Raw genomic sequence first — 19,061 nt, 5'->3', positions numbered from 1 at the left:
ATAGACGAAAAAAGCGATAATTTACCGTTTTTCGATCTTCATTTGTTTATAACTATGTATATCATCAAAATCGGCTGCAGGAAACATATAGGTTAATAATATAGATGTCCATACTACTCAAAAAATTTGGTTTCGGCCTGGAGGGGGATGTGTCACGAGAAAAACCTTATTTCTCTGGACTAAATAGAGAATATTGAATTCTAGTCCAGAGATGACAACAGAATAAATATTTTGTTCTATCGATTGCATATAAAATAATTAAAAAATCCACTACAAAGCAGAATATAACTATAACGAAAGTAGTGCGAATATAGTAAGATTGATTGTTTTTTCAAGTTGAAGAATAGTGTTCTTTACTAGTGTATCAAGATGTAATTGATAAATATTGAGCAAACTTGTCCAGAAATAAATGTCATTGACTCCCTTTTATCAGTAAAAACGCAATAAATGGCTTTCCCTACATTCACAACTATCGATCGTACTTGCATGTTCACCAGGCGCTCTCCCCAAAATAATCAATATTTTTATTGTTGTCCACATTTCACCAGTAGACGCTTGTTTTCCACGGGGCGAGCACATTTCTCGATCCATAGCTAATTTATTTAGAACGCAATTTCATTCTGGGAAAAACCGTTTAGTGAATTTTTCAGAATGGTCGATTCTGTTGAGTGGAACTGAAATTATGGAGTGGTCAAATGGGTCAAATGGTGGTGAGATTATGAAGCTGCAGGGGATCAGCAAGGTATCTCCGGCGTTCTACGAACCTCCCCAAAGGAAGACCAGCGCTGAGATCATCAATGAAGCAAGAGTCGCTATAAGAGGTAATTGATCGTATATTTTTATGCTATGCTTTATTGAACTCAAAAGAGTCTGATTCATTTTATTCTGTAGTATTTACACTTTTACACCATAGTTAAGCGTTAAGTTAATTACTTCAAAGCATTTATCAATATTACTGTCGTTATTAAAACATTAGATACGTTAATAGTAGATTTGAAGAAAAACTTACATACTAGGTTTATGTGAACATTTCAGAAGGAAATCAATCCAACACAACCAAAGTTCAAATTATTAAAGATATCTTGTGTTAATAAGGAGTGAAACATACGAAAACCCAAGAAAGAGATAATTGATAAACTATTTTATTTGAGGTACATTGTTAACTACTTCAATGATCATCACCATCACCACCATCACCATTATCCTCGGCTCGACAACCCTTTTTAACTTGACCAAGGTCTCTTCCAAGATTCTTCTCCATTATTGTTATTTTTCCATATATTCCATATATTCTTCTCCAGTTTGTTATTTTTAAAGTTGTTGAAGCATTTTCTGTTTGTTCTATGTATCTCAGCTTTGGTCTTCCCCGTTGTTCCTTTCCTACTGGCACTGATATTTTGTATAGTTCGAAGTTGTATCTTCTTCAGCAAATTCCATTTTCTTTTGTGCTTTTGTATATGTGTCGCAAGATTTTTCTTTCAAGGGTGGCTAATAATCTTTCCTCACTTTTCGAGTGTCTAGGTTTCTATAAGATTTCTATTTCTTATTGTCAGTCATAATAAGATTGAGAACACTAAAATGTTATGCGTGGTCTCTATTACACTAGTTTACAACCAATTTGCGACTGGAATGCAAAAAGCTGTTTTTTGTTAATTCTTGCTCTCTGGATATGAATATGGTGATAAAAAGTTCCTAACACGTAAGATTTTTGAGTTATGGTTTTTAAAAAAAAATGAGTTACGATTTTTGAGTTATGAGTATTTTACTAAATTTTTTTTAAAACAGTCATTTGTAATATATCGGTGAGTGATGTTATCAAATTAACGTTTTTCTTAAAAATGTGCATAATTTGAAAACACTGGGATATCTGATGTCTACGAATAACACATGAATATTTAAATAAAGAATAAACCAAAGGTAATCCTTAATCAGTAAACCTACCCATTTAAACTTATTAGTTCTAAACTGTTTTAAAGACTGTTACTTCTGCATGACAAAAGTGTCTAGGTTTCCAAGGAAAGGCAAGCATAAAATTGAATATCCAGATATTATCTCAGCAATAAAACCGGTTTTGTATGGAGAAGATTTACCAGTTCCAGGACCCCCGGCAAATTGGGAAGAAGATTTGGAAATGTATGGCGATAAAAGTAAACCCGATGAGATGATGTATCAGAAAAGAATGATTCTTATTTTCCCGAAAGCGACGAAAAAGCACCTTATTGCATCCAACAAGCCTAATTACATGATTTAGTTCGAGACCTTCACTTGCCCAAAGGACATGCTTAACTCTAGGTTCTACATTACAATAATGGATTTTTTTTTAAATGGCATTTACTACCCAGTAAAACTTACAATATTTAGGAACCGTAACCAGGAGCTATACTAGTTTTTTACTATGCAGGATAAAATGTTTGTTTGTATTAATCCACATAGTGTTATGGGAAAATTTGGATAGGCAGAAAATTGTGTACAAAAGACTTATTATGGTTTTTGTTTCTAGTTATAAACTTATGTGTATATAGTATAAATAATTTCGATAATAAACAGCAATATTTGATGCATTCTATAACTCAACATCTAACATTTCACCTGACAAGACAATGTATACGTGGACTCCTACGCAGAAATGCACGGTACTTTAAGAAGAAGATAATTCAAAATCTATACGTGTTGGAAAATTTTAGTGTTTGAATTCGCATTCAGGACATTTTAAACTCCCCGGTACAGCCATTTTAACATCAGTCGCAATTTTTGTTTGTTTTTTTGTTGACTAGTGTTATTATAATAGGTTTTCATAAATTACGTTGGACATTACTTTGTATGCTGTGTTTAACAGTGTGATTCCACGGTAGTTTCTACTTTCCAACTGGTCTCCTTCTTTATGTAATGGTTCAATAATACTGCTATTCCATTCCACTGATAACTGCTTTATTAAACCATACCTGTGGTACAGTATTGCCCAAAATAAACAGTACTGAAACTGAAACACAGTTGTCTCTTTGTGCATGCTGTCATATTCAAATTAACTAGTATAGACGTGTCAAATAATCCTTAAACAATTAATTATTAAGGCCTAATTGTTAAAAATGGTGTTAAGTACAGAGGAGAAAGTGTTTCTTGTGGAGCATTATTTTCGCTCATACGGAATCGGTCGACGTAATAGTGCAAGTCTGCAATACGTGGGTGATCAATTCACACAACGGTTTAATAAACGTTCTCTAAGTAAACTGTAATTTTGAAGGTTGTTGAAAAGTACAGCATTACTTGGAGAACGTTTATTAAACCGTTGCGTTGTGTGAATTGATCATACACGTATTGCAGACTTGGACTATTACGTCGGCCGATTCCGTATGAGCGAAAATAATGCTCCACAAGAAACACTTTCTCCTCTGTACTTAACACCATTTTTAACAATTAGGCCTTAATAATTAATTGTTTGCTAGTTTGCTAGTTCGGTTAGCATGGTTTGTAGTTCTTCAACTACGAACTAGCAAATGAATCCGAACAAATAGGTCTAAAAATGAATTTAATCAAAACAAAAACAATGACAAACACACAAGACAATAGAAACGTAATACTAAACGACACCATAATAGAAGCGGTTAATGATTATATATATTTGGGACAGATTATAAAAATAAATAAGGAAAACCAAACAGCGGAGGTAAAAAGAAGGGTCAGATTAGCCTGGGCAGGATTTGGAAAATTAAAATGGGTCCTAAAGAATAAAAAAATACAACAATACTTAAAAACAAGAGTGTTTGACCAGTGCATACTCCCAATTCTCACATACGCATGCCAAACATGGACCTTGACCAAGGCAAACATGGATAAAATAATAAAGACACAAAGAGCCATGGAGAGAGCAATGTTAGGAGTAAAATTGACAGACAAAAAGCAAAACAACTGGGTCAGAAATAGAACAAAAGTCAAAGACGCAGGCCAACATATAATCAGGCTAAAATGGAGCTTCGCAGGTCATAACGCTAGACAAACGGACAATAGGTGGAATAGCACGATACAACAATGGAGACCATGGACAGGAAAGAGAGCAAGAGGACGACCCCAGATGAGATGGGGAGACGACATTAAAAAGATAGGAGGAACGCACTGGAAACAGAAAGCACTAAACAGAAGCGAATGGAGGAAACTGGGGGAAGCCTATGTTCAGAATTGGACGAATTAAAGGGCAAAAGAAGAAGAAGAAAAAGAATTAATTGTTTAAGGAATATTTGACAGGTCTATACTAGTTAATTTGAATATGACAGCGCGCACAAAGAGACAACTGTGTTTCAGTTTCAGTACTGTTTATTTTGGGCAATACTGTATTAGCTAATGCATTGTTTTTAGTAATGCGTCTCTGCCTTTTTTCAGTAGCTCCGATGTTATTTGATCCTTATCTATACACATCGCTGTTCTCGGTTTGAATTCTTTCCTGCGTTTGATAAGTTTTGGTAAAACTTTCTTGTGTCTGTTGGCTTACTTATTTCTTGTAGTTCTTGATGTTCTTCGTTCATATTTTCCCTCTTCTTTCTTCGGTGAATTTTTTTCTTTACGTAGTTGATTATATTCCTCCTCTCCTTTTTAGATTCTATGCCCTGTTGCATCAGTAACTATGCTGTATTTTTGCTTGACACACTTACAATTTTTTCCGGCTATTCTTTTTATATCAGCTGCCCATCTCATCTGTGGTCTTCCTCTTGATATAGACCAGGGTAATAAGCTAGAATTAGACCGTGTTCGGGACACTCAAAGATCCAGGTAGCTGACTACTTTGTTAGTTATTGTAGACCTATAGGAAGAAAACAGAAAACCTACCTGTTTCCTGCCTAGAGTTCGCGTCCGTTTTTTAATTATTAACAATTTAGTGCAAAAATCGCGACTTTTTCGATTTTTTGCACCCCATTCAAAAGCTAAATAGTTGACATAAAATTACAAAATTTAATTTTTTAGAACATTAAAATACCTTCAAAATACCGATTTTTGAAAGTAAAAAAGTTAATTTGTTGCTACGCAAACAGCAAAATAAGTTAAAATCGTTATTTGTTAATATCTTTTACTAAAACTACCTTTTAAAGTTGGGTATTGGGGTACTTAACAAACCCTCAAAATTTGAGACCGATCCATTAATTAGTTTAATAGTTATTCTAATTGTTTATCCCAGAGACCTTTATTTTGCAATAACATAAGACAGAAAATAATGAAGATAGGGCAATTCTGAGTATGCCAAATGAAAGTAGAAAACTGATACTATCAAAATGTACTTAAAAAAGGATAAAAAGATTATCTAATATAGTCAAAAATCCTAATGCCAAATTTGTGAAATTTTGTAGTTTAAAAACATTTAGAATAACTAAAAATATTGTCTGTAGAAAAAGTCATTTAACATATTAGAAAAGCTGGTATTTTACACGAATTTTTAAAAATGTAGTTTAATTGGTGACTAGTCGTGGTAAGTGAAGGGGGAGCTGGGAGCCGACAAATGCACGAGTTCAAAAACTAAAAAAAGCAACTAAAACTACTATCATTTTCTATATCTCGGGATCTACTGAATATATTTTGATCGTTCTTTTTTTAAATTGTATGTAATTTCTTTGTACATTACAAATATGTAATTTGTCTAGACATTTATTAATTAATAAACAGTCTAATTTGTTTAAACAATTTTTGAAAAAATAATTTTTTCCCAAAAATCCATGATTTTAATCATACTATCCCTATTAATCATAGAAAAAGTTAAGGTATATTTTAATAAATAAATTATCTTAAATAAATTATTATCTAATAAAAATCATTTATTTATTAAAGTGTATTTTAACTTTTTCTGTGATCATTAATTATACTATGATTAAAAAAATCTTCTTCTTCTTCAAGTGCCGTCTCCTAATCGGAGGTTGGATATCATCATCACTATCTTTACTCTATCCACCGCTGCTCTAAAGAGTTCTATAGAACTGCATCTAAACCAGTCCCTTAAATTCTTTAACCATGACACTCTCCTTCTTCCTATACTCCTTCCGCCTCTTATCTTTCCCTGTATTATCAGTCTTAGCATTTCATATCGCGGTCCCCTCATTACGTGTCCCAGATATTGTAACTTTCTTATTTTTATTGTGTTTATTATTTCGCATTCTTTACCCATTTCTCGCAGTACTTCCGTGTTCGTTTTCCTCTGTGTCCATGCTATTCTAAGCATTCTTCTGTAACACCACATTTCAAATGACTGTAGCTTATTTATATGTTCTTGCTTTAATGTCCAGCTTTCAAGTCCATATTGTAGTATCGAGAACACGTAGCATCTCAAAGCTCTTGCTCTCAGTTCTAAGCTAAGGTCTTTGTTGCAGAGAACTGTTTTCATTTTTACAAACGCATTTCTTGCTATTTCTATCCTGGTCCTTATTTCTGTTGTTTGATCATTTTTCTCTGAAATCCAGGTTCCTAGGTATTTGTATTTATCAACCCTTTCTATCGGTACATTTCCCAAATGTATGCTTGTTTGTATGTTTGTTTTCTGAGTTATTATCATGTATTTGGTCTTTTTTATATTCATTTTTAGTCCATATTCTTTACAGAAATTGTTTGTTTTGTTCAGTAGTAGTTGGAGTTGTTCAGCAGAGCTTGCTATAATCACGGTGTCATCTGCATATCTTATGTTGTTAATAGATCTTCCGTTAATTATTATTCCTTCACTTTGAGATAGCAATGCTTCTTCAAAAATGGCTTCACTATATGCATTAAAGAGTAATGGAGACATAATACATCCCTGCCGAACTCCTCTCCTGATTTCAATTTCTGGACTGGGTTCGTTATCTATTACAATTTGTGCTCTTTGATTCCAGTAAAGGTTTGTTATTATTCGTAAGTCCCTTTTGTCTATGTTTTTTGTCTTTAGAATTTGGACTAATTTTTCATGTCTTACTTTGTCAAAAGCCTTCTCAAAATCAACGTAACAAACATGCACATCCACATTCATGTCCATGCATCTTTGAGCTAACACATTAAAAGCAAATAACGCCTCTCTGGTTCCTAGTCCGTTTCTGAACCCAAACTGACTATCATCTATTCCTTCTTCTAGTTTTTTGTTTATACGACCATGTATTATTTTCAAGAATAATTTGAGAATGTGACTTATTAATGATATTGTTCTGTATTCACTGCAATCTTTAGCGTTTGTATTTTTAGGGATAGCACAAAAGGTTGAGAGTAACCATTGTTTTGGTATGTTTCCTGTTTTGTACACTGTGTTAAACAAGTCTACGATAATGTCTAAGGTTTCATCATTTATACATTTTAAGCTTTCTACTGGGATTTGGTCTGGACCTACTGCTTTACCATTTTTGCTGTTTTTTAATGCCGATTTAATTTCTTCTTTTAATATCTTCAAAACCGTATCATCTTCTACTTCGACTTCCATCTGCTCTGTTCTATTGTCTTTGAACAATTCATTTATGTATTCTGTCCATCTCTTCAATTTTTCGTTAGTACTCAACACAAGTTTCCCATCTGTATCTTTTAGTATTCCCGGTTTTCTTTTTCTGTTGATCTGCGTTAATTCCTTAATTTTTTTATGTGTGTTAAAATTATCATGTCTTTTCTGGTGTTCTTTAGCCTGTTTAATTTTGGATTTTATTTGTTTATCCACATTTTTGTACATCTGATTATCTTTGTTTTTATGCTGACGTCTTTCTTCCATTAAATCTAAGATTTCCTCCGTCATCCATTGTTTCTTTTTGTATCTGGTTGGTGTAAGAATTTCTTTTTGACATTTATCTATTTCTGTCTTTATTAATAACCATTTTGTCTCTGTTTCAGTATTTTGTTGGATTTGTTCTTTAACATTCATTAAACGGTTATTAATTTCATCTGTCAGGCGTTGTTTTATGAGTGGGTTTCTTAGTTTACTTGTATCGATTTTTACATCTGTTGTTCTGCGTTTTATTATTTTCATTTTGAGCCTAATTTTGGTCACTACTGGATTGTGATCTGATCCTATGTCGGCACCTGGATAGGTTTTTGAAGATATAATTGCGTTCTTGTATCTTTGTCTAATCAATGTCTAATCAATGTCTAATCAATGTCTAATCAAAAAATAGATTTTTGTAAAAAAAATATTTTTTCAAGAATTGTTTAAACAAATTAGACTGTTTATTAATTAATAAATTTATAAACAAATTGCATATTTGTAATGTACGTAAAAATTACACACCAATAAAAAAAGAAAGATCAAAATCCATTGAGCTGATCCGGAGATACTGCAAATTATATTCGTTTAAAATTGCTTTTTCGGTATTATAACTCGCTTGAATGTAGGTTCACCCTAGTAATCGTTTGCACTACATTTTTAAAAAATCGTAGAGGGTGCTATGAAGGTATAATGTTTGTGCAAATTTTTTAAGAAAAAAAAACAAATCCCCTCCTTTAAAATAGCATTAATGAGATTCCTTAATTATTATAAACAAATTAGCTGTGAATTAAAAAAAAACATATGGCTAACTTTCTCCCAAATGAGCCTAGGCTAAATTTTTTTATTTGAAAATTCGTGTTAAAATACTATCTTTTCGAATATATATAAAAATATTGTTTCTACGGACAACATTTTTAAAGTTATTCTAAATGTTTATAAACTACAAAATTTTCAAAATTTGGCATTAGGATTTTTGACTATGTTAATCATTTTTATCTTTTTTTAATACATTTTGATACTATCACTCTTCTACTTTCATTTGGCATACTCAGAATTGCTTTATCTTCATTATTTTCTGTCTTATCTTATTGCAAAATAAAGGTCTCTGGGATAAACAAATAGAATAACTCTTAAACTAATTAATGGATCAGTCTCAAATTTTAAGGGTTTGTTAAGTACCCCAATATCCAACTTTGGGTAAAACACTAAAGTTCTAAGGTAGTTTTAGTAAAAAGTTATTAACAAATAACGATTTTCACTTATTTTGCAGTTTGCGTAGCAACAAATTACCTTTTTAACTTCCAAAAATCGGCATTTTGAAGGTTTTTCAATACAGACGAACCCGCTTATTGGAATAGCCTTTGTGCAAAGCAAAAATATTCTTATAACCGGGATATTCTAATAACCGATCATTGGTGGCTAGTCGAAATAAGTGTTACCGAATATACGTAATAATATTATTTACATACTATGCCAATGTGTAGTTTTACATACTATGCCAATATGTAGTTTTATTACATACTATGCCAATATGTATATCATATATGTATGTATGTACATGATCAGTGTATGTAAATTGTTTTAGGTCTTTTTACGTCAATAATACAGTAGTGTAACTAGTACTTATCTATGTATGTGTTAAATACCAAATTACATTACATGTATGTGAATGAATACATTAGGTAATTAATATGAAATGTATGCAATATGTAGATATGTAAATACATATTTTCTTATTAAAATGCATATATAACAAAATTACTTTTTTTTTCTTGAGAAATTATTGGTAATTATAGCTTTTTCGTTGTTAATCCGTGTGGTCATCCTTAATCCTTAATCCATTGGTTGAATAGAAGTTTTATTGGCGTCAAGAAATGGATTGTTACATTCTTGTTCTTTTCCCTTCTTTTCGAATTTAACAAAGCCATAATTCGCATCTTGTAAACAAGTAGCCTACTCTCTGAGTGAATTCTAAATAAACTGCTTCTAACAATTTTATAACAGGTAACAGTGCCTTTGTGTAGACAAATAAAAATTATTTTATGACCCATGCATTTGTCGGCCATGCTAAAGATCGAATTGGTATTCGTAACAAAGTAATAAATCAAAAATGAATAACCATTTTCAATTTCGTTGCAAAACGAAAATACAGCCGAAACATATTCCAGTCCAATCAGAGAGTGCTGCAAGCACCTCTACCGGTTTCGAAACTTATTAGTCTCTCATCAGGAGGCACATATGCTGCTCTCCCTGATCCAACCAAAACAAACCCCAGCGTGCAGTCCCGAATTGCAACGAACGAAATGGCATAGATGCACTAGCGGCAACTGCTAGCAAAAGACTAAGTTTTCACTCTAATGGCATATAACATATCCCACCAGAATGAAAACAATGGGAACCTTCTCTGGTTACACCTCCGAGGCTTCTACAATTTGCAAGCCATACGGATGCTGAGACTAAGGAAGATGAGGGAATTCTACAATTTACAATTCACGTCACATCTGCTCAGCGCGGTAAAGTTCCAACGAGACTGGTTCCCTTCATACTCCACACAGAGTAAATGTAAATCAAAAATGAATAACCATTTTCAATTTCGTTGCAAAACGAAAATACAGCCGAAACATATTCCAGTCCAATCAGAGAGTGCTGCAAGCACCTCTACCGGTTTCGAAACTTATTAGTCTCTCATCAGGAGGCACATATGCTGCTCTCCCTGATCCAACCAAAACAAACCCCAGCGTGCAGTCCCGAATTGCAACGAACGAAATGGCATAGATGCCCTAGCGGCAACTGCTAGCAAAAGACTAAGTTTTCACTCTAATGGCATATAACATATCCCACCAGAATGAAAACAATGGGAACCTTCTCTGGTTACACCTCTGAGGCTTCTACAATTTGCAAGCCATACGGATGCTGAGACTAAGGAAGATGAGGGAATTCTACAATTTACAATTCACGTCACATCTGCTCAGCGCGGTAAAGTTCCAACGAGACTGGTTCCCTTCATACTCCACACAGAGTAAATGTAAATCAAAAATGAATAACCATTTTCAATTTCGTTGCAAAACGAAAATACAGCCGAAACATATTCCAGTCCAATCAGAGAGTGCTGCAAGCACCTCTACCGGTTTCGAAACTTATTAGTCTCTCATCAGGAGGCACATATGCTGCTCTCCCTGATCCAACCAAAACAAACCCCAGCGTGCAGTCCCGAATTGCAACGAACGAAATGGCATAGATGCCCTAGCGGCAACTGCTAGCAAAAGACTAAGTTTTCACTCTAATGGCATATAACATATCCCACCAGAATGAAAACAATGGGAACCTTCTCTGGTTACACCTCTGAGGCTTCTACAATTTGCAAGCCATACGGATGCTGAGACTAAGGAAGATGAGGGAATTCTACAATTTACAATTCACGTCACATCTGCTCAGCGCGGTAAAGTTCCAACGAGACTGGTTCCCTTCATACTCCACACAGAGTAAATGTAAATCAAAAATGAATAACCATTTTCAATTTCGTTGCAAAACGAAAATACAGCCGAAACATATTCCAGTCCAATCAGAGAGTGCTGCAAGCACCTCTACCGGTTTCGAAACTTATTAGTCTCTCATCAGGAGGCACATATGCTGCTCTCCCTGATCCAACCAAAACAAACCCCAGCTTGCAGTCCCGAATTGCAACGAACGAAATGGCATAGATGCCCTAGCGGCAACTGCTAGCAAAAGACTAAGTTTTCACTCTAATGGCATATAACATATCCCACCAGAATGAAAACAATGGGAACCTTCTCTGGTTACACCTCTGAGGCTTCTACAATTTGCAAGCCATACGGATGCTGAGACTAAGGAAGATGAGGGAATTCTACAATTTACAATTCACGTCACATCTGCTCAGCGCGGTAAAGTTCCAACGAGACTGGTTCCCTTCATACTCCACACAGAGTAAATGTAAATCAAAAATGAATAACCATTTTCAATTTCCCTCATCTTCCTTAGTCTCAGCATCCGTATGGCTTGCAAATTGTAGAAGCCTCAGAGGTGTAACCAGAGAAGGTTCCCATTGTTTTCATTCTGGTGGGATATGTTATATGCCATTAGAGTGAAAACTTAGTCTTTTGCTAGCAGTTGCCGCTAGGGCATCTATGCCATTTCGTTCGTTGCAATTCGGGACTGCACGCTGGGGTTTGTTTTGGTTGGATCAGGGAGAGCAGCATATGTGCCTCCTGATGAGAGACTAATAAGTTTCGAAACCGGTAGAGGTGCTTGCAGCACTCTCTGATTGGACTGGAATATGTTTCGGCTGTATTTTCGTTTTGCAACGAAATTGAAAATGGTTATTCATTTTTGATTTACATTTACTCTGTGTGGAGTATGAAGGGAACCAGTCTCGTTGGAACTTTACCGCGCTGAGCAGATGTGACGTGAATTGTAAATTGTAGAATTCCCTCATCTTCCTTAGTCTCAGCATCCGTATGGCTTGCAAATTGTAGAAGCCTCGGAGGTGTAACCAGAGAAGGTTCCCATTGTTTTCATTCTGGTGGGATATGTTATATGCCATTAGAGTGAAAACTTAGTCTCTTTTTTTTTAAGTAATAAATATTTATTACCCTAATAATATCTAATCCAGCACTATCGGCCGTTGACGACAAACCATAATACCAAACATAATTTAAATTTTTACTAAATTGTAAAAAAAAAATATTCTTTCACCTGCAAAATATGCTAATAAGCGGTATTATCTAGTTAGATCCTATTCCAATAAACAGATAAATTTATTAAGGAGTAAATGGAAATGTTTCGGGAACTTGAATTTATATTCCATAAACCGGGATATTCCTATAACAGGGATTCTAATAAGCGGGTTCGACTGTATTGAAATTTTGTAATTTTATGTCAACTATTTAGTTTTTGAATGGAGTGCAAAAAATCGAAAAAAATCGCGATTTTTGCACTAAATTCTTAATAATTAAATAAAAAAAACGGACGCGAACTCTAGGCAGGAAACAGGTAGGTTTTCTTCCTATAGGTCTACAATAACTAAAAAGTAGTCAGCTATCTGGATCTTTGAGTGTCCCGAGAAAATCCTTATTACCCTGGACTAATAGTTTACCTTCGTAATAAGTCGGTTATATCCTCGACTTTTATTATTGAATTTACCCAGTCGTTACTTTTTTTATGTGACAGTCGTATACCTAACATTGTTAGGAGAAATATCCTGGACTAATACTTGGATTAATTCCCTTGACTAACAAGTAATTGGACTTCGTAAGTCCTAGGTTTTCACCCAAAGTAATCGAAAGTAGAATTGGAAGTCGATATTTGAACGCTTCGTGTAACTTTGCCTCAATCGATATACGATTTTATTAATTTTGAGTCATTTTGACTAAACTTTGGGTCATCATTTTTTAAGCAGAAATGACTTCAAAAGAGGACCTAAAGATTAAAACTCAAATTTTCAATACGCTTACATGTACTATTTCTGCGACTATAACGGCACTTCTGGTTAGAACTTTTTAAGCGGAAATGATATAAAACCGAAACCAAAATTTGTTCTCATCTTGCTAAGGCACGTCGAATGATATAGGTATCGCTTATACTATTTCGGTGACTTTAGAACAGTTCATACGGTTGCAACTCTGAAACCGGAAGTCCGATGTCAAATTTCTCATCTTTAATACCATCCTTGGATTATAAGCTTTCATTCGACACCTCATTTGTCATTCTATCTGTATTAATAATGAAGGAGTTGTATTCGTGGTCGCTTTTCTAAGACCGGAAGTCCGGAAATTTCGCACATTTAGTACCATCCTTGGATTATAATCTTGTATTAGACACCTTAATTGTTATTCTACCTGATATAGTGACGGAGGAGTTATATTCGCAGTCGGACGGACAGACGTACAGACAGCCTAGGTCAAATTTCTCCCATTTAGTACCATCCTTGGATTACAAGCTTTCATTTGACACCTCATCTGTCATTCTACCTGGTAAAATGACGAACGAGTTATATTTTCGGTCGGACGGACAGACGGACAGACAGCTAAGATCAAATTTCTCACCTTTAATACCATCCTTGGATTATAAACTCTCGTTTGACACCTCATTTGTCATTCTATCTGGTATAATGACGGAGGAGTTATATTCGCAGTCGGACGGACCGACGGACAGACAGTCTAGGTCAAATATCTCACCTTTAGTATCATCCTTGGATTATAAGCTTTCATTTGACACCTCATTTGTCATTCTACCTGGTATAATGACGGAGGAGTTATATTCGCCGTCGGATGGACCGACGGACAGACAGCCTAGGTCAAATATCTCACCTTTAGTACCATTTTTCGATTATAACCTTTCATTTGACACCTCATTTGTCGTTCTACCTAGTATAATGACGGCGGAGATATATTCGCGGTCGGACGGACAGACGGACGTGGATAACTCAAAGTTTTCACATTTTTTCAAAATTGGGTGGAAACAATAGCTACTAAAATCTAAAAGAATCCCTATTCGTTGCTGAAACATTGCCGATTCCTACGTCCTTGAATAAATATACAGACAAATTTGTAAAATTACCATCTTTACTATCGTCATGCAACCTCTCTAACAAAAAGCCTGGTAATTTTACCTTATCGTCACACGAACAGGCAACATTTTACAACAAAAACTACTTTTCTAGATAATTTTTTTATACTTAACAAGGGGAACAACCTTTTTGTCGGGAAACTTGACTCAGTATTTAAAAGTTTTCTTTCTTAGGTTCTGCTGGTCAAAGGCATTCACCTCCTGCACGCAAAATATCGACTAAATCAAGAAACGACAAGTTTGACCTTTATCGCAGTTTTGTTAGGGGGATTTTCTGCTAAAATATCAAATTTATACGTCAAGGAACATTAACCCGACAAGTATAAAAGAAAAGGAAAATTTAATAGAAACAGGTGGTCGGTTTTATATTGTTCCCACGTTCTACTGACATTGATTGGAAATTTAAACACTAGGCATGATACCGATCTATTCCAGTAAATATTTCCATTATGTAGCTACACAAGTTATTATAATCCAAAAAGCTCAAAAATTTAAAATTTCATTTTACTGGAAACTCTAGACAGCCATAGATAGTGGTTAAATATTAATATAAGCCAAACTTTTCAAAAAATTATTAAAAAGTGCCTATTTCCATTTAAAAAAAAACATAAGTTTGGTCTACCACTGTGTTATCGAACACCCTGTAACATTCTGTAACTAATTTTATAATGTGAAGCTCAAACGTGGCTAAAATTTTTGTTATTAACTTTTATTGCTATCTATTACTATAGCGGAGCTATTGAGCTTTACCCTACTAATCAATCACCCTGTATATGTTTTGAGGTAGATTATTTAGTTCTTTTAATGCCCCAGGTATTATGAAAGCTGAGGTTGTACATGTACACGTTATCAAACTATTAAAAAGTATTGTTATTAAGCTCTTTAACTATATTATCTACAATACTTTTTCGGGATCATTAGGTATACATTCAATATAAACTGTTATACAATATAGATTTCTGATCGTTATACAGGGGTATCGAAGAGTTAGCAGACAAAACAGAAATTAACAAATACGAGTTTAGCGTCAATTATTTTGGTTTTTGGGATCAACGAACAAGCCAATAAACAAAAATAAAGGATCATTCTATTAATCAACATTATTTAAAAGCAGGAAAAGAGAATAATTGGTAGAAAATTAGGGAGGTGCAAGAACAAAAGTAATAAAAGAAACTAAAAGAAAATAACAGCTTGAAAGGAAGTAACAAAATGAACAAGAAACAGAATAGCTTCTGAAAAAATGAAACACACTAGTCACGGGTGCCCATATAAAAATTTTTAGGGGGGGGCAGACGTGAAGATGTTGCACATTACATTTTGTATACTTTGGATAACCTAGTTAGATACCTAGTAGGATACCTAGTTTAAAGCACCCGAAAAACTAAGCTATAGTTTAAAGCACCCGATAGTTTAAAGCACCCGATAGTTTAAAGCCACCCCCCCCCCCCGCCTATGGGTATGGGCACCAATGACACTAATGAAAACTATGGATTATTACTAATCTCAACAAGTATATTAATATAAAATCAAACACGAATTATCAAAAAATAGCAAGTTAAATTAATTGATAACAGTGTAATTAGATCAATAGTATCTACTGTTTGAATTAGGAAAAAGCGTATCTATTTTATTATACCGATAAGCTAACATTATTAAATCGAATCTAAATAGAAATACTAGTTTAATGACATGATTATATGAAAAGTGCAATAACCATTACATAATGTTTACCTAAACATAGATAATATTCTTAATAGAGTATGCAATTTACAGTAAAGCTGAGATTGATTTCAATATTCGCTTAATATTGAATATTAGCGCCTCCTTTAATTTCTTCCTTCTTATCTGTTTTCTGCTGTATTCATCCACCTCAGGTTTTCGATTTTTGAGATCGTCTGGTAGTCCAATTTGTGATTTTTCTCGTTCTCTAGTGTTTCCATAGTTTCCTCTAGATTCCATGGTCTCCACTGTAATATTCTTCGTCTTAGCCTTCAATCGTCCATTTTTTGATATAGGCTTAATATTTTCAATCTCTTCCTTTTATTTTTTTGATGTCATCTACCCATCTCATCTGTGGTCTTCCTCTTGGTCGCCTTTCTTTGAAAGGCTACTTTCCGTGCTACTTTCTTTTTTAATTTGCTATTTTATTTCTGCATTCCACATAACATGACCGTTTATTTTTCTTTATCGTTTTTCTTGCTTGTTCCGCATACTTCTGTAGATGTATTTAAAAATATCTCCATAAAAACTCCAGATTATCCCCACATATTCTTTCATTTGTTATACCTAACGTTTGTGTTACTGTTGTCTTATATTTATGTGCAATTTCTCTATTTGTTACTCTATGGGACTTAATGGTTTCATATTAAAATACATTTTCCAATTCTTTGTTTGTATTTGGAATTTTTCTTTTTTGGATCTCTTCTGGACCTTTCCGTACTGAGATCTGTTATCATTTTCTGTTTTTCTGTTCTATTCACACATATTTTTCTCTTTTAACTTCCCCCCTATACCTTCGTATTCAAAGAATGAATTAGTTATTATTAAATTTTGGATAATATAGAAGTCTAGCACTCTTGGTTCGTTATTATTTATTACTATCTCACCGTGTTTTTCTATTAAGTATCTCTTTATATGTTTATCCGTTTTTGCCCACCTACCCTGCTATTAAAACCGCTGGTTTTAAAAATTGTTCCTGTTGCCTTTTCTGTGATTATTGTTAATTCTTTCCAGAATATATCCCTACTATACGATTCATCGTCTTTAATATCCCTATTATACATTTCGAAATTTGACCTATATATTTATATTCAAAAAATCTTTTATTTCTATTTGAAGTATTCGTTTGTATGCTTCCTACATCCATCGCAGTTACAACATACACACACATACACAAATATGTTACTGAATATCTTTTTGTTACAGAATCTCAAATGACTGATAAAAATTTTGCGCCCCCGTCCATCAAGCCTCTACAAACTCAAAGACCTTTCACACCAAGAGATAAGGAACGATTGCTGTTTGGAAATAAAGTAACATCAAATCGTCCACCGAGTTCCTTCAGGTAAGTATAAAAAATAAGTGGTAAAGAGTAAGTTGACATGAAAATTATCCATGAGTCGTAATCTCCTCAAGGTATTCAAAAAGTCAAAATGTTAAAGGCAGTCGTTAGTTCAAAACCTGATCAAATGAAAAACCAGAGAATTTCAGATATAATATATCCTTTCTGAGCTAAGTCCTTAAATTTTTGGAGAGACTAATTTATAATAGAACCACTGGTAGAATCTTACAGAAACTACCTGGTACAGTTCAACTACTTGGTATATTTCAACTAACTCGTACAGTACAACAAGCTGGTTTCACCAGCTTTCTTGGTATGAGCGAATAGCCCTGAAAGAAAAACTGTACAACAGATTACTTCTAAATGCTTCTTCCAAGCATGTATCCAAGACCTCGAAGATACTTCCTTGAAGCAAAACCTGAAGCAATAAACTGGATACACAATCTTAGCATCATCATCATCACTCTCTCTGCCTTATCCCTATGAGGGGTCGGCTTCCCTAATTGCATTTCTCCACACAATTCTATCTTGGGTCATATCAATGTCAATCCCCTTTACCAACATGTCTTGCCTTATCGTCTCCCCCAGGTCTTCTTTGGTCTTCCTCTCCTATTCCTTCCAGGAATCTGCACTTCAGCTATTCTTCGTATTGGGTGATTAACGTCTCGACGTTGAACATGACCAAACCATCTTAGCATATGCTCTCTCATTTTGGCATCAATTGGTGCCACACCTGGACTTCCCCTAATATACTCATTTCTAATTTTATCCTTCTTTGTCACTCCACTCATTCATCTAAGCATTTTCATTTCCGCCACATGCATTCGTTGTTCCTCTTTCTATTTCACTGCCCAAAATTCAGTTCTGTACATCATAGCCGGTCTTATGGCTGTTTTATAGAATTTTCCCTTCAGCTTCATTGGAATTTTTCTGTCACACAACACACCACTCGCTTCTTTCCACTTCATCCATCCAGCCCTAATTCTACTGCATGCGTCTCCATCTATTTCTCCATTACTCTGTAATACCGATCCTAGGTACTTAAAACTATTGATTTTCACAATCATTTCACCATCCAAAGATACCATTTTATTTGTAGTAACTCCATCTTTAAATAAACATTCCAAATACTCTGTTTTTGTCCTACTAAGTTTTAAACCTTTTTCCTCCAGAGCTTGTCTCCACTGTTCCAGTTTTTGTTCTAAGTCTCTTTCACTATTTCCTACTAACACGACATCATCAGCATACATTAGGCACCATGGAATGCTACCTTGTAGTTTCGCAGTTATCTGGTACAAAACTAATGAGAATAAATAAGGACTAAGCACCGAGCCTTGGTGCAATCCTACTTTCACCTGGAATTTATCAGTGTCTGTCCTAACACTAGTCGTTACTATCTCATACATATCTCCCACAATCTTTACATATTCGCCAGGGACTCCTTTCTTATTGAGTGCCCACCACAGAATCTCTCGAGGAACTCTATCATATGCTTTCTTAAGATCAATGAATACCATATGAGCGTTGGCCTCTTTATTCCTGTATTTTTCCATCAGTTGCCTTGCAATGAAAATTCATCTGTTGTTGATCTGCTCTGCATAAAGACAATTTAGTTATCGGATATTTCGGCTTCTTCACGTATCCGTCTATCAATTACTCTCTCCCATATTTTCGTGGTGTGGCTAAGTAGTTTTATAGCCCTGTAGTTTGTATATTGTTGTATGTCTCCCT

At 34.4% G+C, this 19,061-nt stretch overlaps 1 protein-coding gene across 1 annotated transcript in view; it reads left to right on the top strand.

The window, feature by feature from the left end:
- The first annotated feature begins 567 nt into the window (after nt 1-567).
- The window catches only part of LOC114329077 (armadillo repeat-containing protein 2), a 63,113-nt gene continuing 44,619 nt past the window's right edge, over nt 568-19,061 (top strand). Inside the window, exons 1-2 of the mRNA XM_028278092.2 lie at nt 568-821; nt 17,195-17,333. Coding sequence (XP_028133893.2) covers nt 683-821; nt 17,195-17,333 — 278 coding nt within the window. The 5' untranslated portion in view covers nt 568-682. The remainder of the gene's footprint in view (nt 822-17,194; nt 17,334-19,061) is intronic.

This window comes from Diabrotica virgifera, chromosome 7 (assembly GCF_917563875.1).
Source record: "Diabrotica virgifera virgifera chromosome 7, PGI_DIABVI_V3a".
Lineage (NCBI taxonomy): Eukaryota > Metazoa > Arthropoda > Insecta > Coleoptera > Chrysomelidae > Diabrotica > Diabrotica virgifera.
Note: the sequence above shows the minus strand (reverse complement) of the source record. Positions and strands in the feature narration are given on the sequence as shown.